This window comes from Thermothielavioides terrestris, chromosome 5 (assembly GCF_000226115.1).
Source record: "Thermothielavioides terrestris NRRL 8126 chromosome 5, complete sequence".
Lineage (NCBI taxonomy): Eukaryota > Fungi > Ascomycota > Sordariomycetes > Sordariales > Chaetomiaceae > Thermothielavioides > Thermothielavioides terrestris.
In genome coordinates, this window is record NC_016461.1 from 634424 (window position 1) to 661069 (window position 26646).

At 61.2% G+C, this 26646-nt stretch overlaps 7 protein-coding genes across 7 annotated transcripts; 3 read left to right on the forward strand and 4 right to left on the reverse strand.

Annotated features, from left to right (window-relative positions):
- Positions 1-115: 115 nt before the first annotated feature.
- THITE_2171161 (uncharacterized protein) lies at positions 116-3420 on the reverse strand. Its single transcript, XM_003656258.1, has 5 exons — positions 2686-3420; positions 2371-2494; positions 2240-2311; positions 2107-2184; positions 116-2050 (listed from the first exon to the last, which is right to left on the reverse strand). The coding sequence occupies exons 1-5, from the start codon at positions 3318-3320 to the stop codon at positions 647-649; spliced, it is 2313 nt and encodes a 770-aa protein (XP_003656306.1). The 5' UTR covers positions 3321-3420; the 3' UTR covers positions 116-646.
- Positions 3421-5969: 2549 nt separating this feature from the next.
- On the forward strand, positions 5970-7063 carry THITE_2120742 (uncharacterized protein). The gene has a single exon (XM_003656259.1). The coding sequence runs from the start codon at positions 6238-6240 to the stop codon at positions 6862-6864; it is 627 nt and encodes a 208-aa protein (XP_003656307.1). The 5' UTR covers positions 5970-6237; the 3' UTR covers positions 6865-7063.
- Positions 7064-7885: 822 nt separating this feature from the next.
- On the forward strand, positions 7886-9556 carry THITE_2120743 (uncharacterized protein). Its single transcript, XM_003656260.1, has 4 exons — positions 7886-8263; positions 8331-8800; positions 8901-9052; positions 9142-9556. Exons 1-4 carry the CDS (start codon positions 8047-8049, stop codon positions 9449-9451), a joined length of 1149 nt encoding a protein of 382 aa, XP_003656308.1. The 5' UTR covers positions 7886-8046; the 3' UTR covers positions 9452-9556.
- Positions 9557-11821: 2265 nt separating this feature from the next.
- Positions 11822-15773, reverse strand: THITE_2120744 (uncharacterized protein). Its single transcript, XM_003656261.1, has 2 exons — positions 13683-15773; positions 11822-13305 (listed from the first exon to the last, which is right to left on the reverse strand). Exons 1-2 carry the CDS (start codon positions 15625-15627, stop codon positions 11876-11878), a joined length of 3375 nt encoding a protein of 1124 aa, XP_003656309.1. The 5' UTR covers positions 15628-15773; the 3' UTR covers positions 11822-11875.
- Positions 15774-17587: 1814 nt separating this feature from the next.
- THITE_2120746 (uncharacterized protein) lies at positions 17588-20733 on the forward strand. Its single transcript, XM_003656262.1, has 2 exons — positions 17588-19451; positions 19509-20733. Exons 1-2 carry the CDS (start codon positions 17722-17724, stop codon positions 20506-20508), a joined length of 2730 nt encoding a protein of 909 aa, XP_003656310.1. The 5' UTR covers positions 17588-17721; the 3' UTR covers positions 20509-20733.
- A 570-nt stretch (positions 20734-21303) lies between these two features.
- On the reverse strand, positions 21304-23516 carry THITE_2120748 (uncharacterized protein). Its single transcript, XM_003656263.1, has one exon. It carries the CDS (start codon positions 22583-22585, stop codon positions 21488-21490), a length of 1098 nt encoding a protein of 365 aa, XP_003656311.1. The 5' UTR covers positions 22586-23516; the 3' UTR covers positions 21304-21487.
- Positions 23517-23537: 21 nt separating this feature from the next.
- THITE_2120749 (uncharacterized protein) lies at positions 23538-26089 on the reverse strand. The gene is made up of 2 exons (XM_003656264.1): positions 25590-26089; positions 23538-25526 (listed from the first exon to the last, which is right to left on the reverse strand). The coding sequence occupies exons 1-2, from the start codon at positions 25648-25650 to the stop codon at positions 23905-23907; spliced, it is 1683 nt and encodes a 560-aa protein (XP_003656312.1). The 5' UTR covers positions 25651-26089; the 3' UTR covers positions 23538-23904.
- Positions 26090-26646: the final 557 nt, after the last annotated feature.

Consider the following 26646-nt stretch of genomic DNA (forward strand, 5'->3'; position numbering starts at 1 on the left):
TTCCCTGATCCGTATCTCTTGAAGGGCTTTTTGGAGCGCTTTCTTGTCATTTTACGGCTGGTACACTCTTCACCGCCAGGCCGGCACCGGGTGAGCTTGTCATCGGGCGAGGCTTAACGGAAGCAGGAAAGGTGCATCGCATTACCGCCCCCACGAGAATGACTTCCCCAAATGCTAAGATACCACGCCACGTATGTACTCAGGGACACTGGAAGCAGCACCTGGAAAAAAGATGTCCATCAAGCTATGGGGTTTGCAGGAGCGCTGCTTAAGGTGATGTTGCCCACCACTCGTCCCCTTGCAGCTCGCGTTCATCACTTGCTTGACAGGCTACCGTCTCGGGAAAAAACCATCAACGCAACTCAGCTTAACGCAAGTACCGCTTCGCTTGCCGTGCTCAATCTGTTGGCTCTTGGTAAGTTGCTCAGCTCAGCGCCTTGTGACCCTCCGCTCCCCGCTCTGCAAAACCTCTCCCACCCCAGCACCCCCGACACCTGCCATGGCGAGCCCAGTCTGGCACTTCCCAAACCGACTCCCCGACTCTCCGACTCCCCGACTCCTCTTCTTCCCTTCGCCTTGAGTCTCTTCCATGATATCTCCGATTGCCGCGAACAACAACCAGACCTTTACCGCCGGCACACCCTACCTAAAACACCCGGGCGCTGGCGTCGTTCGCGTTGGGGTAGAAAAAGGCGACGACACCGATAATGACGTAGGTCGCCATCAGCAGCGCGCCCTCGAGGTAGTTGCTGCGGCCGTCGAGCACCAGGAAGTTGGTGATGAAGGCCGAGACGAACAGGCAGACCGTCTCGAACAATGTGAAGTAGAGCGTCATTTCGCGGTTCATGATCCAGCCGATGATGACGATGAGCGGCGTGATGAAGAGCGCGATCTGGATCGAGCTGCCGACGGCGACGCCAATCGCCAGGTCCATCTTGTTCTTCATGGCCACCGTGATGGCCGTGACGTGCTCGGCCGCGTTGCCGACGATGGGCAGGATGATGAGACCGATGAAGATCTCGCTGAGGGTGCTCGTCTCGACGAGCCCGTCGATCGAGTCGACCATGAACTCGGCGCAGACGGCGACGAGCGCCGTCGACAGGAGCAGGAGAATCACAGCAGCGGTGCGCGACAGTTCCACGGTGTGCGCCTCTTCGGCGATGATGGCCTTGGTCGGGGGGCGCGCCAGCGGGATCTGCGAGGGCATCATGGCTCCGGGCGCGCGATAGTACTGGTCAAGGCGGTCCGGCAGCGAGTTGGTCCGGCGGATGCCGTAGCGCACGCGGGGGACCGGGCCGGACGGGACATGGGTCGTGGCGGCGGTGGGAGGCTGGGTGAACACGGTCGGCGCCAGGCTGCTAACGACGGGCCGAAGGGACATGGCGCGCAGCCCTTGGAAGGGGCTCCGGGACCGTGGCTCGCCCGCGAGGTTTCCACGGGTGGAAGCCACATCGGGGGCAAACTCGACTCTCCGCAGGTCACGAGCCGAAGGCTCCACCACGGCGTTCTCGTCGATTGTCTCGCTCACGGTCTCGGGGGACGCCGTGACGTTCGCCCGGTGCTTGTGCTTGCGATGCTTCCTACGAGGGAGGCGGTGACGGTGATGTTTGCCGTGACGGTGGGCCTTTTCGTCTTCGCCCTCATCGTGCACGCCGTTGCTTGACTTTCGGTGGTTCAGAGCAGGGCGGGACGAGGATTCTTCCGAATTGGGTTCTCCCTTGACCGGGAGGATATCGCTCGTGCCCGCCGAAGCCGTGCGAGAAAAGCCAGGGCTCACGCTTCCGGCTGCCTCTGCCGAAACGACGCTTGACCGCCGGCGGCGATGCATAACGCGCTTCATCCGCCTTGACATGGTCTCTCGAGAGTGGTCCGAATCCGACGAGTCCGAGTCGCTCGAGCAACTGCCGTCGGAGCTGGACGAGTCCAGCCAGTTGGCGACGGGGCCTGGTGTTGCTTCCTCATCGATGATGTGCTGCGGCGTTGACTCGTACATGTAGGCATGCGAGATCAGCTGGAAGAGCAGGTACACGATGTACACCAGCAGCAAGACCTGCACGAGTTAGCGGTCTTGATTGGGAGGCGTGCCAAAACGGTGATTCAACTCACCACACTGGTGCCCCGGCTGATCTTGAGGGATTGCGCATCTGCAAGGTCGCTATCGCTGAACGATGCGTGGAATGCGGTCTGCAGGTGGTCAGAACCATCGGTCCCGAGGGCAGGGAGAGAGGCTTGGACATACCGGCAGGACGAGACTGACCACACTCAGACTCAGGAGACAAGCGCTCATCTGAGTCACGGTGCTGTTGTAGATCTGATCTGGTCAGCACTTGTGAAGCCAGAGCTCTGGCGGGCGTGCGGCGGACAACGAACCTGCTCACGGAAGCGAAGGCCTCCGAGGAAGAAGGACATGCCCAGGATAAGCAGCAGGTTGGCCAGAATGGAGCCAAGCAGCGAAGCTTGGACGACGCGAATCTCATTCTTGACCAGCGCAATACTATGCCGGCGTTATAAGTCAGCACCGAGCAGGCAGAGTTTGGCCGCCAAATCGGCAGACGGGAGTCAAACGACGGGGCGGGAAGCCGGGCGGGGCGGGCCGTAGCCTGCAGGTCAACGCAACGTACATGCTGCTGACGGTTAGCTCCAAAAAAATACTTGCATACAGCTGGGTCGGAGCAGCCTGCTCACAAGATGATCAGCTCGACGGCGTTGCCAAACGTCACATTCAGCAGCGCGCCGAGCGAGTCGCCGAGCCTGCGGGCCACCGACTCGGTCGCGAAGCTCAACAGGCCGGCAAGCGGGACAATGGCGAGCGCATTCATGGCGAAGACGAGGCCCGGCGACAGGCCGTCCACTTGGGCGACGGCGATGCCGACGGGCACAAAGGCCAGCAGCACATTGATCTTGGAATGGAGAATGACTGCCTTAAATATGTGCCAGACGCGCCGCACCACGGGCGGCTTCGGTTCCTTTGCCTCGGCATCTTGCTTCTCGCCCTCAGGTCCTACGACAGCCCCCGATTGTGCAGCCTGCGGTGTGTTGACGGGTCGGCTACTACTACTACTGTCCCCATCAGTAGCCGGCGCCGGCTGCGCAGATGCGACTCCGCCGCCAGCGCCGCCTGGGCTGCCGTGGGCGCCAGGGAGCGAGGGTGAGGCTGGGCTGGCATGCTTGTTGTTGTTGTTGTTGGACTTGGACGTGTCGAGGGGGGGCGGGTTGCCGCTGATTACGGGAATTGGAACCGAGTTCGAATCGGGTCGTCTCGACGAGCGATGAGAGCCGCCATGCGTTTTGGTCTGCGGGCTGGGTGAAGGTCCCTTCATCGAATTGGGTGGGCTTTTCGCAGGCTGGTTTCGACGCGATGGTCGCAATGGCAATGGCAAGTTGACGGCCAGAATGGACTGAACCCTCGGGGGATGGAGGGGGGAACGTGGAATGGGAATTGATGCGCTATGGCGGAAGAATTATATGGGGAAGAGGCCGACTGGCTGTCGTGGCACAGTCATTGCGGGTGCATCCTTCCCCTTTGGGCCTTGCCCCAGATAACACGGAAGGACCGGCATGTACAGTACACTCCGTACCCACAAACCAGTTACGAACAACGACAAGGACATGACAGGGATGACGGCCAACAGGACACCTTGGATGGCAGTTGGAGGATGGGGTTGGTTATTGGCGAAGCGTGACTGATCTGTGCTCAGTACCTACGCGGTACGGAATACACCACCGAACATTCCGTATGTCTTCCGTAAGCGATCTCCATCAATGGCCCGGAATTGTTGGATTACAATTTCTTTGGAAACGGGCAACATCACCACCGATAAATCACGATTTGCACTGCAGTCGATCTAGGATCGGGTGTTACACTACCTGAGTGCGGATTACACTACCTGCAGCAAGACACGGCCGCTCCCCTTGTTGTTCTTTGTCTCACTCCGTACACACCTCCAACTTTGCTGCGGACGACATGTTGGGCTTGCAGAACAGTTAAGGGAGTTAACTGATGTATCTTTCAGCCAGACCTCCACCATGCCGCCAAGCCAGAATGGCATCAGCTGACCCAGCCGTTCTTGGAAAGCCAAGCCGTGGCACCACAAAAGCACAGCAGGGGATGTCAACAGAGATTCGCGAACAAAGATGTGAATGGAAAGAGCGATGGTGTAACTACACTACCTTACCTTATCCACGGAGCTGCATGGACACTGCAGCACGGAAGGGTGGGTGTAGTTGGTTATCAGTGGTTGGATGAATGAGCCTGGAAAGGGGGCGGGGCCTCCAATGCTGCTGACCCACTGGACAGTGTGTAGTGGATCCCTGCACTGGATCGGCCGGCAACAGCGGTTGCCTGTTGAACACTGACGCTGGATGCTGATGGCTAAAGAGGTCCCGCCAAGACTAATTTCCAGCCCTGGTCTTACACCGTCAGTACGCAGCCACCATCGCCACGGGGTTTGCACTATCGCCACGGGTTAGTGCGCCGGGGGTGCGGGGGGCGGCGCTAGCCCCCCGCGGTTAGGGTTAGGTTAGGGTCAGGGTTATAGTTAGGGTACGGGTTATAGCTAGGGTCAGGTTCTTTTTTTTTTTTCTGTTTGCGATTTGGTTGAGTTTTCGTGAAGTTATTGCGACGAGTTGTTACAAGTATTTGCGGTTTGTCTTCGTCGCTGATGCTCTAAGTCGTCGCGGCCCCACTTACCCCTTGGCGATGTGTAACAACCTGTAATTCTTAGTGTCTTGGCGGGACCTCTTTAGCCATAACCCGCTGGATAGTGTGGACAACGGGTTGCTAAGCGGACTTCCAACAAATCAGCCAAGTAACTGCCCAGGTGGTCATTCCCTTTTTCCGGCTTTTCAGTGTTAACATGGATGTTTCAATCTCGAGAGTACATTGTGTGACTCTGGAACTTCTGAAGAAGCCCAACGATATGTCATACTGTGCAGCTTGCGCTAACTACGACGCTAACTAAGGTACACTAGTGTGCTCCGTACACTAGCGACTGTATCACCAGAGATAGTATAGTGTACACTAACTGGCAGCGCAGGAAGGCTGAGGTAGAAGGCGCTAAGGAGGATCGCAACGTGGGTGGACGTTAAAGAGGTCCCGCCAAGACTAATTTCGGCCAATTGTCGGCAATGTTTTTACAACGTTTTTACGTAGCCACGATCGCCAAGGCGTTTGCACTATCGCCAAGCGGTTAGTTCGCCGGGGGTACGGGGGACGACGCTAGCCCCCTACTAGTTAGGATTTAGGTTAAGGATAGGATTCGGGTTATAGTTAGGGTGCAGGTTATCTTTGTTTTCTTTTTTTTCGATTTGGTTGAGGTATTGTAAAGTTGTTGTTGTTGTAAGTCTTTGCGATTTTGCATTGTTGATGTTCGAAGTCGTAGCGGCCCTGCTTACCCTTGGCGATTTGTAATTACTTGTATACGGCAGTCTCCGAAATTAGGCTTGGCGGGACCTCTTTAACGACGACCTGCAACGTGACGTCATCCGGGGTCATGAGTGGTGGAAGCACCATCGACTGCCACGAATGTTGCTGCGCCACGGAACTGCTCTCGGATTCGTGACTGTACCACAGTTTTTTTCTGAGCCTTCAGAACCTGCTTGTGGCCGTGCAAGCACTTGGCTGATGTGCAGCTGTGGAGCATTGCCATCACCACTCGGGCAACCTCTTCCAAGGTTGTCTCTTGTGTTTGAGGAAAGCGCGATTGAGATTTGAGACAGGCAACCCGACCAGCTCAACCTTTCGGGCAGCTCCTGCGGTGTGTGAATCGAACGCCGGCCGTGTAGTGTAATCGGATAACTAACGGGACCGTGCTATGCATCCACGCAATGGCATCCAACAGAAAGCAATCAGGGCCCGGATCTAACTCTGTTCAACATTTGTGTCAATACCTAAAACCGCAACATACCATGTTTAAAAGTTCTGTTCACGCCGATCCCGTCGCGCCGTCCCGCGACCTCTTTCCTAATGTAGCGTCGGGTCGGGTCGGGCATGGAAGGCCGCAGCAAATCAGGCCCAGGCATTTCAGGGCTGGACGAGCTCTTGATGAAGCCTCGTGCTCGGCTTCCGCCCCTTCAAAGTCCCGCACAAGGCTGCATTCCAACTGAATCCCCCGCTTCTGGAGCAGCTGCCTCTGAACTGGCTCCTCCGTCCTCCGTGGCCGTTTGCCATCGCTTCACGTCCTTGTCCTTCATGTTACGCTAGTTGGCCGGTCAGGCCATTCTCCCGGCCGCTGGGCGATGGCTGCGAACGGTAGCACCACAAGAGTCCTGAAGGACTTGGCTCTGCGACGGCTGGTGCACCCTCCGGGCCTGTCGCACTTCGCCTCCAACGGGCTCCCGCCGCCTTCGCATGACACGACATCGGCCGCTTACCACGTTACGCAGGCCAGCTTCCTGCTGCAACTGGACCTCGCCGTACAGGCCTCATGGGCAGCCCGCCATCGCAGCAAATATGTGGACGTCAAGGTGCTGCTCATGACGTGGCAGAGCGACGACCTCGGCGTCGAGCGCGAGGCCCAGGCTCTCCTCTCCGTCTTCCGCGACCTGTACAGGTTTGACTGCGAGTACTGGCAGATCCCCGATCGCGACTCGGCTCGCGAGGCCACCAAGAAGGTCATCGCGCACATGGAGAGGGCCAGCAGCAGCCCGGACAACCTGTTCATCTTCTATTACGCCGGCCATGCCAGCCCGAATCCTCATTTCCCGGGAGGTCTGCCTACCTGGGTCGCCAAGTACTGTAGCCAGCTACATCGTGGCCTTGCAGCCGAACGAGGACTGATGAGGTCTCGCACTCTCCAGCCGCACGCCGAGTTCCCCCAAATTCGACTCCAGCTGCATCCAGCCGCACCTCTGCCACGTCGATGACGGGTCGCCAGACGTCTTGCTCCTCTACGACTCGTGCTACCCAGCCAATGGGCAGGGGCCCATCGAGTCGAGCAAGGCGGTGATCGAGCTTCTGGCCGCCTGCGGCTTCGAGGCGCGCGCTCCCGAGGTCGGCCGGGACTCGTTCACCTACTCGCTCATCCAGGAACTCGCCAGCGCCGCCGGCCGCAGCGCGGGCATCTCCATGCCTGAGCTCCACCGTCGCCTGATCTGTCGCTTGCAGAGCTGGAAGCCGAACGTCCTGCTGGCGCGCGACGACGCTGGCAAGACGAAGGTCTGCCTGGACAAGGACGGCGTGCCCATCTTTGAACCGCCGGTGAGGAGGACACCTATCCACTGCCAGCTGTCGCTCAATGACCGCCCTCGAGCAATCGTCTTGTCGCCGCTACCGGCGCCGGCAAATATTCAGGAAGACTTCATTGACCTCAGCAGGCAAGGCGCCGCCAGCTCTGCCGTTGGCGTCAGCGCTGGGCCCTCCTCGACTGCTACCGAGACCGGCGCTGCTGCCCCGCGGATCCATGCCCTGCTGCGGGTGAGTCTAGTCGAGGACGAGTTTCACGAGGCCGAGTTCCGAGACTGGCTGTGCAGCGCCCCGGAGGCAGCGAAGAGCATCAAAGTGCTTGGCGTGTTGCCAAGTTGCTCTACAATGCTGCTGATTCAAGTGCCCGTCGACGTCTGGGACTTGCTGCCCGCCTCTCCAGCCGTGGCCTTTGTTGGCTTCGTGCGAGACACCGACACTGACACAACGGCTCGCTTTGCTTCCACCGCCACGACGCAATCCCCAACTGCAAACGACCCGGCATTGGCCCCCACGAGCTTTCCCAAGCCAGCAGGCTCATCATGCTCGGAAAGGGTAGATGCAGGCAGGCGGGACAAGGGCAAGGATCGGGTGGTGGGTTTCCAGCTTAGTCAAACCGCCGACGAAAAGAGCCTGGTCGAGGTCTTGGATCTCATTGACCGAGCCCTGCCGAGGGCGTTCCAGCGGATGCGCGAAATGGCCATCCCACCCGACGACAGGGTCTCTTTCGCTGTCCAAGAGGTCCTGAATGGCCAACCCGAGATGGCGCACTATGATGACGTGATCTCCCAACCTCAGGTTTGCTTGCAATGACCAACGCTGATGCTGCAAGAGCTGATTGAGCTAATGTCCTCCATGTCCAGCACATGCCGTTCATCCGTCGGTACATCAGTGCCCGAGACCTCCTGGAAGTCGAGAATCCTGTCCTTGACCTCCCGAACCGCCTAAGCCGCCTCACCGTCCGGCACAACTTCGACATTGGCGCTCACTATACCGGCTCCACAGCCTCTACCTCACATCCGAGCGGGAGCTCTTTGCGGCGTGGCCTTAACACTTTGGCCACCGCTTCAGCGTCGGGTAAAGGTACCCTGCTATATGGTACACAATTCTCTTTCTCTTAGATCGACTGCTGGCTAATTGTTACCACAAGACGCTATGGGGCTGGATGCCTTCGATCCTCTGCAGCGAGAGTTCGAAGCTCTCCGTCGTGCCATGTCAGATTCGAAGGTGCCGACCCCCCCACAGAAGCAGACTGAAGCAGAGTCTGAGATTCCCAAGTCTGCCGTCACCCCGATTTCCAGTTCGGGGTATGAGGACCTCGTAGCCAATTCTTCTTCTGGCTACCGCTCGTACTTGCCCCGACCATTATCGGGTACTGGAGACTCGATATCTACGGACGAGCGCAGTTACCCCTGTAGCTTCGACACCTCCAAGCCTCCGGAACTTCCGCTTGGTTCTGATGCCCCCCGTCCCGACACACCAGTTCCTGGGCCGTCTTTCTTGTCAGAAGATCGTTGCTTCCCCGCCTTGAAGCCACCATCGCTACAGGATGAAGACCCGCGGAACCCTATCGAGTATAGGTTTAAGTTCCACCAATCGCACGAGTTTCGACCTGGAAGGGTAAGTTCTAACAATGATCCTATTTCCTCAAAATGCTCGCTTATCGCCACCTGTGTTTGTGGTACTTAGTTCTTGTCGAATGCTGACGAACGCTCTTCAGGTACTCAAAATGGTGTCGTTTGAGCCTCGCAAGGGCAGCCCTCCCGCTGAGACTCTATCCGAGGGCTTCTCGCTTCCCCGAGAAGTCGCGCTCTCCGTTAGATACCGACGCTTCGTAGTCATTGCCAACGATGAAGGCTATTGCACCTGCGTGTCAGGACCCCCTTTCTTCTCCCCCCAACTTCCGTCCGGACCTGTGACATGTTGTGTAATCCGAAGATGGTTGTTGACACCACCTCCAGACCGATCTCCACCTACTCGGGCCAGGCCTGCAAAAAGCACGGCGTCAAGCCGGCCAAGCACGGCATCGTCTTCGAGACCGGCCGCCGGCCACGGCTACTGCCCGGTGAGCCCGAACTGGGCTTCCCGCCCGTGCAGGTGCGCCTGACCGAGCCGGGAGAGAGGTTTGCGAAGGAGTCGCGAGTGAACTACGCCAAGCTGACGACGATTGAGCATAACATGCTTGTGTACTTCATCGGCGAGGTCGTCGAGGACGACCTCGATATTATCCTGAGCGCGGTGGACCTGTGCTGGGCGAAACGGCGGAGGTGACGAGCGTTGATCAGCGCGTAGACTCCAAGTCGCATTTGGAGAGAAAATAGAACCACGAATGCCGGCTTTACATAAGTGTTTTTATGCCCTAATTCAGTCCTTCCAGAGAAATCATTCAACTGGCTCCAGGCGCAGATAACATAAAAACCAAATCAGCAGCCAAAGAGCGGAGGAGAAAAACAGACATAGACAGAGAGAAAGAGCAAATCATGGACCCAGAAACAAACACAGAGGCGCTATATCCAACGATCCAAATCCATCACATCATTCAAGTATCCATCATCAGATCGTACCATCCGTCACTCATAACTCGTAACACATCACATCACTCCCTCGCCCCTTTTTTTATCCTCAATTCTCAACCCATATCAAGCCCCCGCCCCCGGCCGGGACTCTTCAATTCCTCCGTCGCAGGCTAATCAGCCGCTTCAACCCGCCCCTCCTCCTCCCTTCGCCCGGCCCTTCCTCCCCTTCCCCTTCCCCTTGCCTGTCCCACCCGCCACCGCCAACAGCACCCTGGTGGTGAACCCCGTCTGACGGTGGCAAGTAGTCTTCTTCTCCTTCTCCGCTGCCGCCGGACACCCCCTCGCTCCAGTGCATGATCGACCTGCCGCTGCCCTGCGCTGGCGCCTGCCCGCTCTGCACCGACGGCGCTTGGCCCCCGCCAAACTGCTGCTGCTGCTGCTGCTGCTGAACACCATTACCAACACCATTACCAGCACCACCAACGCCATTCCCAACACCACCAGCACCGACCCCACCACCACCACCACTTGCGGCGGCATGACCATCCTGCTTCTTCCCCGCCCCCGCCCCCGCCCCCGCCCCCGCCCCCGCCAGCTCCTCGCCCTCGTACTCGTACCACAGCCGCGGCACGACAAGCCGGTACGGCACGGTGCTACCGCCCGGGTCGCGCGCGCTGATCTCCACGTTGAGCGTGATCTCGAGCGCGCCGCGCAGGTCGACCGCGAGGGCCTCCGGGTCGCCGGCGCCGCCGGCTGCGCCGCGCTGTCGTCTCCGCTGGCGGGTCGAGAGCGCCGTCGGGGTGCGGTGGAAGGCTTTCGGGTCGGGCTCCGCGTCGTCTGAGTGTGCGGTCGGGTAGGGGTCTTGGGTGTGGGGTTGCGGTTGGGTTGTTGGGTTGTTGGTCTTGTTAACGATGGTGGTGGAGGAGGTGGTGGTGGCGGTGGTGGCGAGCTGCGGAGCGGCGGCTGTGCCTGGCGGGGCGGAGTACGGCTGCGGGTGCTGCGGCTTGACGGTGAAGAAGCTCTCGTCGCCGTGGGCGAACTCGCCGTTGCCGTACCCCTGCGCCTGCGAGGCGCCGTAGTCCGGGCCGAAGCCGCCGCGGAGACCGACAGGGCGCGTCATCATCGGCGGCTGCTGGCGCGGGTCGTGATGCTGGGAGGACTGGTCCGCCTGCTGCTCCTCGTCTTCGTCCGTTTCTGGCCCCCAGACGCCGTTGATCCCGCCGTCGTCGCGCTTGCTGCTGCGGCGGCCGAAGAGCCCGCCGAAGCGGCCCGAGGACGAGGACACCGACAGCGTGCGGGTCAGAAAGCTCCGCCTGGGCTGCCCCAGCCTGCCGACCTCGTCTGCGCTCGCGGCGCCCGCGCGGCGGGACAGCGAGCGGAGCAGGCCGCCGGAGACGGGCGGACGGCTCCGGTCCTTCGGAGCCCCGTCTGGCCCGATGGTGCGCGATCGGGAAAGCCGCCGGAAGACGCCGCTCATCCGCCGCCCTACGTTGCCGCTGGCGGCGCCGCCCGAGAGATCGTCGGCGGATTGGCTCGGCGTCGGTGGGGGCGTGTGGCCGGGGACGTACTCGCGGATGGAGCACCAGTTGCGGTGCGGCAGCAGGTGCTTGTTGTTGCGGGGCTTGCCGTCGACGCCATGGGCAAAGATGGGGATCATGTCCTCGTCGGTCTCCTTGTCGAAGTGGTGCACCTTGTTGCGCTTGTTGAGGACGTCGGCCAGCAGGTCCGGCGGCGGCGTGTTGACGATGGCGGACGAGATGACGTTGGGGATGTAGCGGAAGTCCTTGTGTTTGGCCAGGCCGAGCTTGGGGTTCGAGTAGAACTGCCCGACTGCCGCGAGGTGAACATCACCGCTAGGAGCTGTCAATCTCATGTGTAACGCAATGAGAGTCGGGAAGGGAAGCACCCACCTGAGAATCGTGACGCGGACGGACTTGTCGGCCGCCAGATCCTGTAGGTCCTCGATCAGGATGCTGCGCTCCTGCTTGTGGTTCTTCGCAGTCCAGTGGTCGTCGAGGTCGTCGAGCACCTCGACGCCGCCGTCGAAGCGGTTCAGCAGCCCGCCAAACATTCCCAGCTTGGCCAGTGCCTTGACGGGGTCCATCACCCGGGAAGTCAAGCTGCAGCCGTGTCAGAAAGAAAGCCATGACACACAAAACGCTTCATCGGGCATCGCAACTCACATGTTCTCGAGCCACACAAGCCTGGGGTAGGCGATGGGCACGCCCAGCACGACCAGCAGGTGCTCCACCTTGCCCTTGTCGATCTCGTCGTAGCACCGGTCCATGATCTTCTTCCACGTGTCCTCGCGCACGACCTCGTCGCGCGTGCGCTCGGTGCGCGCGTCGACGGCGAGCAGGGCCACCTTGGCGCCCAGGAACATGAACAGGCTGCGGCTGCGCTCGGTGATGTACGGCCCCGGCTTGTCGCCGAGGATCCAGCTGGGCTCCGTCTTCTCCGTCTCGTCGACGGTGCTCTGGTGCTGGAAGAGCATGTAGTACTTGAAGGCGACGTTGCCGAGCCCCGAGAAGACGGGCGAGTTCATGAAGTGGTGCGGGTACGAGCCGAAGCCGTCGATGATGTCGTGGTCGTCGTACATGTTGACCATGGGGATCTGGGAGTTGGCCATGGCGAACAGGCCCTGCGAGAACCACATGGCGTAGCGCTCCAGGTAGAAGCGCTCGAGCTCGTCCTGCATGGCGGGCGTGAAGGGCGCGTTGTGCTTGTGCAGCGGGTTCTTGATCATCAGCCAGTCCTTGAAGAGGACCGTGTCCTGCATGCACCGGTCGTTGTAGATCTGGTCGCCGCCGCCGATCATGACGTGGAAGGGCTGGCTCTGGTGCGTGTTGAGCACGTCGCGCCACATCGGATCCGGCCCGCTGAAGTCGTCGGGCTGGACGCTCAAGCTGAAGCCGTTGCAGCTGTAAAACATGATGTTCATGCTCTGGCCCTTGGCGGGGACCCAGAAGCCGGTCGACGGGCCCCTGTTGATGCGGTAGGCGATGCGCTGCTGCTTCTCGCGCAGCTCGATCTCGATGTTGAACTTCCAGAACGTGTAGCCGCGCTCGGCGTGCAGCCTGAAGCCGCGAACGTCCTTGTACTTGCCCACCTTCTCGCCGTCGATCTCGGCCCGTTTCCTCCGGGCGGCGAACGAGCCTGGAGGGTCCACCACGCCCTCGGGCAGGGGAACATCGGGCGGGCTCTTGGTCTTCTCATACAGCCCCTCATCCGTCTCGTCCCTGGAGATGTCCTTGGCCTCCTCGAGATGGTCCACCGGTCTGACGTAGAGCGTCTCGCCTTTTCGGCCGAGCTTTGGATGCCCGGCGATCGGGTCGACATATTCGGGGGCCAGCGGCTCATCGCCGTGGATCTCGCGTGGTGGCGGTGGAAGGAGCTCGATGGGCTGGACGAACAGGCGCAACGTGGGTGCGATGTCGTACGACGAGTCGGCGTCGGTCGTGACGATCATGATCGAGCCCCTCCATATCTCCCTGTCCGCGACGGCGCCGGTCCGGGTCGACCGGCCGGGCACCTTCTCATGCCGGATGCCGCAGAATCTCAGCAAAGGGCCGCACTTGAGGTACAGCGGCGGCTTGAATCTCGTCGGGGCTATGTGCGGATCCAGGTTAGCAAACCTCCTTTCCGGCATCTGTGACGCTCTAGAAGGCAGGAACGCTCAAAGGGGGGGGGGGGGATCATTGTACAGAAGTATGGCAATGCTTGTCTGGAGAGAGCCACATCGTTGCTACACAACGAAAAGCAGCCAAGGCTATCTTGCGAATCGGTGGCACTGGGACTAGGGCTGAAGGGGCGCAACCCGTCCCAGCGCTTACCCCGGGCCTTCGCCCTCCGTGGCGGAGGGGCGAGATGCTGGGGCTCGAACACGGCGCCACCACCGACCTCGCTTGCGGACAGGAGACGATGGTCACCGTGTTGCACCTCCCCAATGCTCGGGTAAGGGACCGGTGGATCAGGGGGGCGCATACCGTTTGACTCGTCATATTCTCCCTCAAACGCCTCGGCCTTCTTTGGGCGCGACGACAAGCTGTTGCTTCGTCGCCGAGACTGTGGCGCCTCCCACCAGGGCGTGCTCTTATCCACCGCAGGAGGCGGCGCATCCTCGAGATCGAGGAGAGCGCCAGTCAGGGCGCCGACCGTGGCTTGCTTCCACTCGTCGAGGTACGCTGTCGGCTTAAAGACGCCCTGACCAGGCTGCAGCTTGTCACGCGCGTGATAGACGAGATCGGAGACGTGGTGTCTTTCCCCGCCGGTGTCGGCATGGTGCTCGCGGTCTCTATGCACGCCGGGATGCTGGGCGGCCGCCATCGGCGCAGGACCGTGTGACGTCGGGCCGCCGTTGTTTGCGGCACTCGGGGGTGCTGCCTGTCGGACCTCGGACGGGACCTGTGCTTGGGTTGGCACGCGGCCCAAGATTTGGTCCGCTTTTCTCTGACTCGGCGTCTTGGTCAATTTCGCAGCACCAGGCGGGTACGCCATTAACCCGCCATCAGAGTCGTCGCCCTCGTCGAGAGCCTCGAGCACCCGCTCCCACAGATTGGGCTGCACGGGAGGGTTGGCGGCCCGGGGGCCGACACGAGCAGACGGCTCACCCGAGTCGTACATTCCGCCTGCCTCGGATGTGCGATTTGGCCAAGGGTCGCTGGGAGGCGGCTTCTTGAGCTTGTTGCTGCCACTCCGCGTAGGGGTGTGGCCGTTCGGTCCCGTCGTAGGAAAGGATTCTTGGGCTGCAGGACTGCCGAGACCGCTAGGCGGCTTCATGTCGCTCCTCGCGGCGCGCTCACGAAAGCTGAGGTTGCGCTGCGGGATGCCAGACGATTGCACAGGCACGGGTATCCGGGACTCAGGCGGCGCCCTCGGGGACGGCCCGCCAGCGGTGTTCCGTCTTCGCCCTTCGTCGGGTGGATTCTGCGAGTGAGGCCCATCCGGCCCAGCCTGCCCAGCTTGTGTAGGCTGTGAGCCCTGGGCGGGCTTCGTTGGCGTGATTGGGGTCCTCGGCGCGTCTCCGGCGGCCACGGAGGGCCGCCGCTCCCGAAAGCGAACCTGCTGCGGACTCTTCTGGCCTTGTTGGGCGGACCCATTAGCGGCGGCAGCGGCGGCTCTCTCTCTGGCGGCCCTCTCGGCGGCCTCGACGCGCGCGCGTTTGTCTTCCTTAGAGATGCTGTCGAGCGCCAGCTCAAGCCTCTGGAGGGGTGAGCGGTCGTTTGCGATTACTCTTGGCCGGTCCGCTGAGCTCTGCGTCGAGGACCTCCTGATGCTCTTCTGCAGTGATTGTTCGGCAGCCGATGCTCTCCGCGGGCCGCCGTTGGCAAGCGAGAAACTGGCGCCGAATGTGGGATCCGTGTTGACCCTTTGGGGCCGTGGCAGTGCGGACTCGCCGAGGGCGTTTCGGGGCCAGCCGTCTTTCTGGCTCCCCGCAGCGGGCGCCTTGTTGCGCTCCTCGACCTCCATCTGCCTCAGCGGGCGCCCAATTGCTTGCGGCGGCACAGGGGGAAACTTCAAGCTCGCGGAAGCAGAGGGCGGTGCGTCGGGAGCGGCGGGCGGCGGCGGCCCAGTTACAGCGGCATAGTCGTCGTCCTGTTCCTGGTTTCGGCTCCTGCGGCGCCGACGGTTCTCGAGAAACTCGGGCGGGTACTGGTTGGCGCCGTAGGGGAAAGATGGTGGACGCGGAGTCAGGCCCTGGCCCTGGAAGCTGGAAGCGGTTGGTGACGCAAAGGGACTCAGAGTGGAATCGGTCGGCGCATCGGATTTTGTAGTCTGGACAGAGCCGCGATTCGATCTCGCAGGACCCTGGGCCGCAGCGTCCAATGACTGGCGGTGTTCTGGCGGCAGGGCCTGGTCATCGGACAGGCGGCGGGCTCTGGTTTGGCTCGCCTTCGGGGGTGGCAGCTGGCCCCAGTAGGGAGTTGACATGTTCGACCGTTGGGCTCGTACGGAGTACGGATCGACTCGTGGACTCGTGGACTCGCGGACTCGAGCTCAGCGCCCGGCCTGTCTCGGGAACGGCTGGGGCTGGGGTTGTCGAGGCCGGTCAGTCGCTCGCCCAGCTGTCCGGGGTGTGGGTTGGCTGACCGCTCCCTCGAGGACGCTCGGGAACTGGAAACTCAAACTGCAAGCAAGCCAGTCAACGCTTGACGACTCCGTACCTGACATCAGAGCTCGGGCGTGGCCATCAGTCCACGGGCGGTGGCTGCACCTGTCCACCAATGCGAAAACCAATGTCCTGCAGACACATGCGCCGTCGGGCTCACGCAGCCAGTGCCAGCTCACGCCGGGGCTGGCCGCCAGTGAACTTATACTTGGTACGGAATTACTTCGCACCAGTTCGAGGTGAGGTGGCCGGGATGGACCCTGGCGAGAAGCTGAGGACGTGGGGCTCACCAGCCGTGGTGGGCTGGGAAAGCTTGGGCGGGAACCTCGCGAGCTCTTGTCTTGGCATGGTTGGTTGGGCTGCTGCTGTGGCAGGCGAGCGAGTGGCCAAGTCAATGCCCGACAGGGGTCTCCGAAACTGAGAGGCGGGAAGGTGGATCACAACCTGCAGCTCCGGGTGCTCTTGGTGAGGCACTTAATCCGTACGCCGGACACAACGAAAATGCTGGTGGCTGGCGGCCGATTCAGCATTTAGCGTCTCTCATCTCCTTTTTCTTTTCTTTTCTTTTCTTCTGCGGAGTACGGAGCATCTCCTTCCTGTTTTCTCCCTTTCACGAGGCTGTCTTGCGCATCGGGCGTCATTGCGGCGAGTTTTCTCGCGAGGCAACCTGTTTGCGTTCCAGATTAGGTACTTCCAGCAACTCACGGAGATGCGCATAGCTCCCGAGATTGGATGGGTGTGCAAACAGACGGCCCAAACCGAATCTCAATACTGAGGTGCGCTGGACGACTGGTCACCGCAATATATTCCGTACATACCACAGTACAGTCGTAGATGCGCAACATCGTTGAGAACGTTGGCGGCGCTGTATTTTGAGCAAAGACCGTAAGGGAATTGTCGCTCTGCACAATCCAGGCCTGATCGATCTGTGCTCCGGGACTGGGATTGAGCCCTGTCAACGTCAGAACAAAGCGGGACTGTCGCTCAAGACACCCGTCCGCCTATCCGGCTCATCAGGCTCCTACGAGCCAAATCGTCCCCCGACGAGGAGAAATACCGCAGCAGGCCGTGCGGGCTGCATTCCACAGTCCATCAAAACTAATATCCCCTGACAATGCGTGACGAAAGTTGGTTGCGATCGACCTGTGACTGACCATTTCTCTTGACCTGGTCCATTTTTGGCGACGTCAACTCTGAGATGGATGAGACGGGGCAGCTGTTGGCCAGCCCAGACCAAATCCCAAGCCGTGCTCAAGACCGTGCTTCATTGGCTTGCACCAACGTGGCGCTGACCCACACACCTCAGGGCCGCTAAGCAACGGCTATCCCCGCGCTAACAATTACCTAACTCCATCCATGGATGAGCTGCCTGCCAGATTGCAACGCCGCATTCCGCTGACACAGTTGCGCCTCCGCGACCGTCTCAGTGCGGCGAGACCCGGCTGCTTGGCGCAACCCACGAGGCCACCTCTCACTTCAAAGAAAGTTGAAGAGCAAGACGGCATCAACACTGGAAAGACTCGAGGCATTGTCTGTTTGTTAGACTTTGCAGCAAGTCTACGGCTCTTGTCTCTCCAGAATTTTTTTTTCTTTTACCCATTTTCCCCGTATCTGGAAGGTGTGCAATTGCATTGCCACAGCGGCTGATAAACCGAGTTGCCAACGGTCGAGCTGCAACCTGCGACACCGTCGTCGACTCCTGTCTCGTCGCACCCCCATACTCAACCATTTCTGCTCCGGCCGACCGTCGAGTGGAATCGCACAGCACAGAACCAACAACACCGTCTCGGAGCGATTGTCCTCGCCCGGCTCTCATATGCCCGCCGCCGCTATCCGCCGTCCCGGTCCCCGACAACGATAACACCCGCGCCGGGTCCATCCAGGAGGGTCCGCGCCCTCGACGCTGCGTCGACAGCATGAAGATACCGACAGCCGCGGCGCTCCTGGGTCTTGCAGCCTCCGCAGCAGCCTCTGGCGTGCTCCCTCGGCGTTGGGATGTGAACGACTACTACGTGCTCCGTCTCGATGCGAACACGTCACCCCACGAGGTCGCCCGGAGCCTGGGGCTCTCCCACGAAGGACCGTTGGGGGAGCTGAAAGGCCACCACGTCTTCGTTGCCAAAAAGTCAGAACACGACGTTGTCAAGCGGGCGTTGGCCGAGAGACGGAGGAGGCGATCGCTCGGCGAAAGGCACGTCCTGGACGGCGTGCTCTTCTCCGAAAAACAGGTCTTGCGGCGGCCATGGGCAAAGCGCGTCATCCCCCAACGCCGTGGCCCCGTCCCGCTGTCCGACGCCGCCAGGGCCCAGGGCCGTCCGGTGCAATCCGCCGTCCAGGCGCAGGCAGAGGTTGCCCGCGCGCTGCAGATCACCGACCCCATCTTCCACGAGCAGTGGCACTTGTTCAACACGATCCAGCTCGGCCACGACGTGAATGTCACGGGCGTGTGGCTACAAGGGATTACCGGCAAGAACGCCACCGTCGCCATTGTGGACGACGGTCTGGACATGTACAGCGATGACCTTAAACCGAACTACTACGCCGCCGGGTCCTACGACTTTAACGACAAGACCGCCGAGCCGAGGCCTCGCTTGTCCGATGACAAGCACGGCACCCGCTGCGCCGGCGAGGTCTCGGCTGCGAAGAACAATGTCTGCGGCGTGGGCGTGGCATACGACTCCAAGATCGCCGGCCTGCGCATCTTGTCCAAGCTGATCTCGGATGCCGATGAGGCCGTGGCTATGAACTACGACTTCCAGCACAACCAGATCTACTCGTGTTCCTGGGGCCCGCCCGACGACGGTCGGAGCATGGACGCCCCAGGCATCCTCATCCGCGCCGCCATGCTGAATGGCGTGCAGAACGGTCGGCAGGGCCTTGGCTCTATCTACGTCTTCGCCAGCGGCAACGGCGCCCAGGCCGAGGACAATTGCAACTTTGACGGCTACACCAACAGCATTTACAGCATCACGGTTGGCGCCATCGACAGGACGGGTCAGCATCCGTACTACTCCGAGAAGTGCTCCGCCGGCTTGGTCGTGACCTACTCGAGCGGCAGCGGCGACGCCATCCACACGACCGACGTTGGTCAGAATGCCTGCTACAACGGCCACGGCGGCACCTCGGCGGCGGCGCCGCTGGCAGCCGGCATCTTCGCCCTAGTCCTGCAGGTCCGCCCAGATCTGTCGTGGCGAGACATGCAGTACCTCGCCATGGACACTGCGATCCCCATCAACCTCGAGTCGGGCGACTGGCAGGACACTGCGATCGGCAAGAAGTTCAGCCATACCTTCGGCTACGGCAAGCTGGACAGCTACGCCATCGTCGAGGCCGCCAAGACGTGGAAGAACGTGAAGCCGCAGGCCTGGTTCTACTCTCCCTGGATCCATGTCAACCAGGACATTCCCCAGGGCGACAAGGGCGTTGCCGTGCCCTTCGAAGTGACCGAGGAGATGCTCAAGGAGGCCAACCTGGAGCGGCTGGAGCATATCACGGTCACTATGAACGTTGAGCACGGCCGGCGGGGTGATCTGAGCGTGGATTTGATTAGCCCTAGCGGGGTTGTCAGCCATCTCTCCGTCACCCGCAAGTACGATGATTCCCCCGACGGTTATAATGACTGGACCTTCATGAGCGTGGCTCACTGGTAAGTTCTGGTTTCTCTTCCAAGATGAAGTCATTCCCACGGCACTGACAACCACAGGGGCGAAACCGGCATCGGCACCTGGACAATCATCGTCAAAGACACCAACGTCAACGCCTTCAGCGGCAAGTTCATCGACTGGCACCTCAAGCTCTGGGGCGAGTCACGCGACGCATCCAAGGCCAAACTCCTCCCGATGCCCACTGAGCACGACGACGACGACCACGCGCTCATCGCCACCACCACCATCCCCGCGACCTTCACCACCATCGGCCCGAACCCGGCCCCCGCAACCGACTCGGAAACGCCAGTCAAGCCAACCGACCACCCGGACCGCCCTGTCAACGCCAAACCCACCCCCACCTCCTCCACCGCCACCGTCCCGCCGCCCACCGAAGAGGAGGAGAATCTCCCCTCCGAATCCTCCGCGCCCGGCAGCAGCAACAGCAACAACAGCACCTGGCTGCCGTCGTTCCTGCCCACCTTCGGCGTCTCGGCCGCCACCCAGGCCTGGATCTACGGCTCGCTCGTGCTCATCGTGCTCTTCTGCGCCGGCCTCGGCCTGTACCTGTACCTGGCCCGCCGCCGCCGCCTGCGCAACAACCCGCGCAACGACTACGAGTTCGAGCTGCTCGACGACAACGACGACGAGGAGGCCGCCGCCGGCGGGGAGAAGGGCGGCGCCGCCGCCGGTGGTGGTGCTGCTGCTGCTGCCGCGGGCCGGAGGGGCCGCAGCAGGCGGACTACCACCACCCGCGGCGGCGAGCTGTATGATGCCTTTGCCGGCGAGAGCGACGAGGACGATGACGACGATGATGATTTTGGCGGCGCGGAGCACTACCGCGATCGCGTCGATCGTGCCGCCGGGGCGGAGGGCGCCGCCGGCTCGCCTGCTCCGGTGAACGAGAAGGTGCCGCCCGGTAGGGATAGCCTTGAGTCAGAGGAGGAGGAGGGCCATCATGTTATTGGGGACGACGACGACGACGAGGACGAGGATGAGTCCGGGGATGATGAGCAGCGGCATGAGGCGCGGCCGTTGCAGGGTGGTGCGCACCGTTAGGCTGGGTGTTGTTGTCTTAAGTTCTGTTTGTCTGTCTGCCGGCCGGTCTGTCTGCCGCTGCCGGCCTGTCTGCCTGTTGTCTAGGGCTGGTTGAATCGCGAAAGGGATCTGGATTGTGCGGCTTAGTACCTACGTAAGGTAGGTAGTCAGTTACCTAGTGTCTTTCCGTTTGTATAGATCCATGTATAGCTGTCTGAATGGCGCGGTAGGACTGGAATTTACTTTGTCTTTGGGTCAACTGTTGCATTAAGCGTACGTGATGGTCAACTACAGCGTATGGAAGTGATTCACCTGCTCAGTCCTGAAAACAGGCAAGTCCATTACTGCATGCACACTTGCGAAAGCGTGATGCTGTGCTCCGGTGCTGGTGATTTGAACGACATCCATTTGCCCCTACCAAGTCAACCTTGTAACGTAAACCCCCCGTCTAAGCCAGAAGAATCGACATGCTCAAAAAAAAAGACCTACCAAGCAATGTTGACCAACCGACCAGCGCCCCCACAACCCCACAGCCATCCCAGCAGCAGTAGCAATACAAGGCAAAGAGACGAGTGTGTGTTCCGCTTCCGCTTGGGGCATCCGCCGCTGCCTTATGCTCCCCCCCTCCCCCCTTCCCCTTTTCTTCGCCCACGTGATCCGCTGCCCGCTCATTGTCTGGCCGAGAGCGGACTTTTTCAGTCAAAACAAAACGTCAGGCCCCGCGCCACTGGGCCTGCCAGCCGTCTCCTCCGGCGGAGTAATAAGAGTCGAGGAGACGTCGGCTTGTATCCGTGCTCGCAGTCTCCGCCGCCGCCGCGATCGGATGGGGTTGCCGAGGAGAGTCTACGACGCCGTCGTCCTGCTCGTGTTGCTGGTCGTCAACTTCCTCCAGGGCGCCATCGGCACCCCAGCGGTAGCGCACAAATCCTTCTTCCTGCTCCTGCGCCTCCTCCTCGAGCTTATCCCCTCCACCGTGCCGGCCAGCAGCCGCATCCGCGCTCTAAGCAGGGAGGACGACGCCCTGGGCCTCCATCTCGCGGACGTACCGCTCCCAAGTGTCGACGACGCCGGAGTAGAAGCCGAGGTGGGCGTCGACGAGGCCGCCGAGCTGGCGCTTGAACTCGAGGCGCTTGATCCACTCGAACGTGTCGACCTCGCGGACGACCTGGTCGGCGAACGAGTCGGCGTCGGCGCGCGCGGCCTCGACGGCGTGCGTCAGCTCGTCGATGCGTAGCTCCAGCTTGCGCAGCCGGTCGCGCCGCGCCTGCTCGTGGTCGACCCCGCGCACGTCCTCCAGCTTCGACCGCAGGAAGCCGCTGGCGCCGCCGAGCGCGCCGCTGCCGAACGGCCCCGCCGAGAACCCGTGGGGATGCCCGTGTCCGGCGCCCGGCCCGCCGGTGAGCGAGTCGCGCTCGGCGGTCGACTTGTTGAGGTACTCGGTCAGCTGCTCGTAGTCGAGCTGCTTCTGCTCGCGCGCCTTGAGGAGGGTCTTGAGCGCGGCCGAGTAGGCGGTCATGTCGCGCAGCGAGCCGAGGTAGTCCTGGTCTGTGTGGTCTTTGAGCTTTTTGAGCCCTGCCGCGGTGTCCTCGACTGAGGCGGCGAAGGCGTGCACGGCGGACTCGACGCCCGGCTCCAGCGTGATGAGCTTTTGGAACTGCTCGGCGAGGTCCCTGAGGTCCGTCTCGAGGTCGGCCTCGCGGCGGGCCACGCGGGCGACCACCTTCTCGACGTTGTTGAGGTCTTCGTCCAGCTTGTCGGACTTCTCCTTGACTTGGATGAAGCGCGGGTCGGGCTTGTGCACCTTGGTGAAGGCGTTCATGAAGCTGTCGGCAAACGAGTCGAAGACGCCGCCGCCGCCACTGCCGACGGCGGACGGGCTGCCCTGGCCGAGGCCGTCTCCGCCGGCGCCGGCTGGACCTACGCGGCCTGCTCGGCTGCGCATGGTTGCGTTCCAGTCGGGGCTCTCGAGGAAGGTGTGTAGGATGCTTGCGCGGCGCAGGATGGGGTGCAGGGCTAGCCGGGAGAGGAAGCGCTGCAGGGAGTAGGCGCGGCGCGAGGTGAAATCGGGCCCGAACCGGTCGCCGCGGACGTACTCCATGCGCTGCTTGTCCGGCAGCGGCGGGACCGCGCAGCCCTGGTAGTCGCGGGTGAGCACCTTGTAGAGAAACACAAAGTCGGTGAAGCGGCGGCGGACGGCGGTGGTCGGACGCTGGAAGGTCGAGAACGTTGTCTGTTACAGCGGGGTTAGCTGGCCGCCTAACAACCTCCCTCGGCGCAGACGCGAAGACGGACATTGGTGGTTATCAGGTAGGACACATATGCGTCCTTGGTGCCGTCGTTCTCCTTGTGCGGCTCCGAGACTATGCACTCGAGGATCTCGCCGCCGGCACGGCCGGGCTCGTCGCCTGTCCTGCGTCCATGCGGCCTGCTCTTGGCGTACTCGGGCTTGTGGTTCTGGTCTTGTGATGGGGCCGTGTGGGACGTGCTCGGGCCCGCGGCATCCGGGTTCTGCTCGCTGTGCCACGAGATATTGGAGAAGTTGTCCTGGTCGAGGACGGCCATCTCGTCGGTTTGCGAGGCCCGAGAGCGCGACTGGGGCGCTCGCGGTAGCGTGGGATGATTATGGTTGTTCGGTGCTGTTGCCTGCTGTGCTAGTCCTGCGAATCGTCCGGGCGAGACGGCGGCGGAATAATGCTTGTGCACAGTTCAGTTGGTTGGAAATGAGAGTGTATCAGTGGGAACTCTGGAGCGCAATCGTCAGGCTGTGGTCGTCGCTGCCTGTAGGGTGCGAGCTCTTGAATTACTGGACGAGGAAGCGGCAGGTGCTCCAGGTTCCTTTCCAGCTCGGGTCACTCGGCGATTGACGTATGATGGTGGGGGGTAGCTCCAGCAGGCGGGTGATAAGCCCAGCGATTGTTACATAAGCCCGCTGTTAAGTAAGTGTTTGACATGACTCTTTACACAAGGGAGATCGCCCCTACCTAACCTGCAGTTAAGGATTGGCCCAAAACGCAACCTATAACACTAACGAACTGACGTGTCGGTTCAGCGGTGCCTGGCCTAGGGAGAGGTGGACGCAACCAAAGAGAGCCACTGTAAGCCGACGCTCACATTATGAGCCTTGAAATAGAGTCGGAGCTGTCCATTGCATCTATGATGAGGTGAGGTCTAGCTAGTCTGTGTATCGGGGCTCGCTTTCCTTCCGGCCCGCCCGTGAACAAAAGAAATAAAAGTCGATCGAAAGCCGGCCCAGCCCAACTCCAAATGGGTTCTCGCCCGTCTAGTATAAAACTACAAGAATCCCCAGTTGCCGATCATGACACGAAAAGAGAATCCAAAGACCGCAAGTGGCCTCTCGGGCAAATGAAAGCCCACGTATGTGTTACACGAGCAACACGAATTCGATCTCCCCGGGCCTCACTTGTCGCTCGACTTGGATTGCGCCGGCTCGGCCTCGCGCTGCTGCTGCTGCTGCTGCTCCTCTGACCTCGCGGCGTCGAGCATGTCCTTCTCGGCGTCCACCGCCTCGCCGACCTGCGCCTTCTCGATGGTGCCGTCCGACTCAGCCTGTGCCTGTCGCTCCTCCTTCTCGTCGATGTTTTCAGTGTCCCGCGGCGTGGCGAAGCCGGTCGCCTGGTTCTCCTGGTCCTGCTCGAGCTCCTCGTCGATCAGCTCCTGCTGCTCCTTGAGCACCTCGAGCCGCTGCTTGTTGGTGGCCGCGCCCTCGGCGTTGTGCACCTCGAGCTCCATCTCGTGGAAGAGCTCCTCCGGGATCGACGACAGCACGCCCGTCAGCGCCTCGATCTGGCTCGAGACGCCCTCCTCGACCTGCGTCTGGCCGTACATGTACGCGTTGCTCAGCACCAGCAGCGTCGACGGCACGCCGTCGCGGAGCCGCAGGTCGAGCCACGTCTGGAGGTCCTCGCGTAGTCTGGCCGGCGAGACGCCGTAGCTCTTGATGCCGCGGCTGGCGCAGGCCGTCTGGAGCTCCGAGACGGAGAGGCTGTCGACGCCCTCGTAGCTGATGGCGCGGTCGTCGCGCTTGATCTGCCGCATGCGGTGGCGGATCTGGTAGCGGAGCATCATGTCGGTGCCGAACGTGTTCAAGTTGAGGTACCGGCACATGGACACGAGCTGCGGCCGCGAGAGGTTGTCCAGCGTCAGGTCGTCTCTGAAGATCTTGCAAACCTTGATGACGTCCTCCGCCGTCGGCTTCTCCCCGGTGGACCGGAGCTTCCGGAAGAAGTTGGTGAACTCTTCCTTCTGGGTTGTTGCCTGCGTCAAAGGGAGGCCCGTCTCCTTGAGGGTCTGGCGAAGGAAGTCGCTAACTTCCTTGCGCGTGGCTCGCAGCGTCGAGGCCTTCTGCTCCTTGGACTTCTGGCCTTCGTACGTGCTGGGTAGCATGTTGGGGAACAGTTTGAGCGCGACGGGGAGCAGGAGCTCGGCGAACGGCACGATGACGAAGACGGAGAAAGGGACGAGCCGGGCAAGATCCTGGACGGTGCGCTGGAGTTGCCGGTTCTCTCTCCGCGTGAGCTCGTAGCCGGCAGCCATCTTGAGCGCCAGGCGCGAGCTGATTCTGACTTCAGCCGCCAGCAGCTTGGTGCCATCCCAGTAGTGCTGCAGCTCCTTCTTGATCTTTTGCCCCAGCGTCAGCTTCTTCTCCTCCTTTTTGTCCTCCGCTTTCTCCACGCCCGACTCCTTCTGGGCGGCGAGCTCCGTGAGCGACGCTCCCGCATCGGCCGAGACTTCCGTCGCCTCCTTAGCAGCCTCCTTCACCTCGGTCTCCTTGGCTTTGGGCGGCTCAGCAGACTTCGTTGCGGGCTTCGCGACGCTGGCGGGCTCTTTGGGAAGGGGCTTCTTAGCCTCCTCCGGATTGAATCCCGGCGGCGGACCCCCGGGAGGGCCGTGGGTGGTCGTGCCTGGTGTGGTGAGGGTCCGGATGGGGATGAGGAGGGCAGAGGCCGGGCCCAATCGCTGCGCATTGCGCGCGAGATGGATGGAGGTAGCAAGGAGGGCAGATCTGGGCAGAGCACGGCCTGCGCGACACACGTCAGCCATTGGCGTGCATGAACAAGACTTCAGAACATGGGGGGACCCACCAGTGCCCTGGAACGGGTTGACGACCAGCGCCCGGCGCGCGACTCTTGTCGAGGCGCTCATGGCAATGATTTGGTAAAGACGGAGGGAGCGCTTTGGAGCAATATGGATGGCAGGAGTGGATGGCTGCCGCTCTGATGCTGAGCGCGGCGCTGGATGGTTGTTGAGGTGACTTTCGTGTGCGTTGATGACGGCGAGGCGTTGATGTGCCTAACGTCCAAGCGCCAATAGCCTGGACTCGGCTTGCTTGGGAGCGAGATGCAGCGGATAGGGAGGTACCTATTCAATGACGGCGGGAATCTCGGAAATGGGGAGCACCTGGCGTGGCAATTCCAAAGGAAGTTACAAAAACGAGAGGTGTTGCTTCAACGGCACAGCAGAAGAGAAGGTTGATGAGAGAGCAAAGTCGGAATCGGGGTTAACGCAGCCCGCCTGTCGCCGAATGGGGCGCAACCTAGTGACATCAAAATCCAGCGTTTCGCCGCGTTTCGCTGCAGTCCAGGCTCCATCTGTCGCCCCGCGGCAGCCCTGACGGGCCACCAGGCGACAGCGGAAAGTCACGTGAAGCCCCCTCGAGCAGGGGGAATCTCCACACATGCAGACACGTGCAGATCGGGTTCTGCCGGACCGGGTCGGTATGGCAAACGTTAGTTACATTAGTTACACAGTAATCCGTATTTAACTAGTGTATTCCGTAGGTCCCGCATTACCGGCAGGGTAAGTTACAGCACGGAACCCAACCCCGAAGTCCGAGAGCTCAAATGAACCAAATCGCCCGCGAAAGGATGCTGCGCCATAATCCGTCTTCTCAGAGAACACCTCAAGGAATTGATACCTCTTCACTGTCCACACCACTGAGTACACTATTGTAGGATTTGGCAGGCTTCTGTGGTAATCAGGCACCTTACCAATATCCGCATCGCACGACCGGTATGCGAGAAGGCAAGCTCACTCCACCGCAGTTTCATCAGAAAATATCCAAGACGCTGCCTGCCCCTTCTGCCGTTTCAGGATGGTAAAAGAACAGTCAATCGGCACTCCGGGGATCCCAGACCTTGT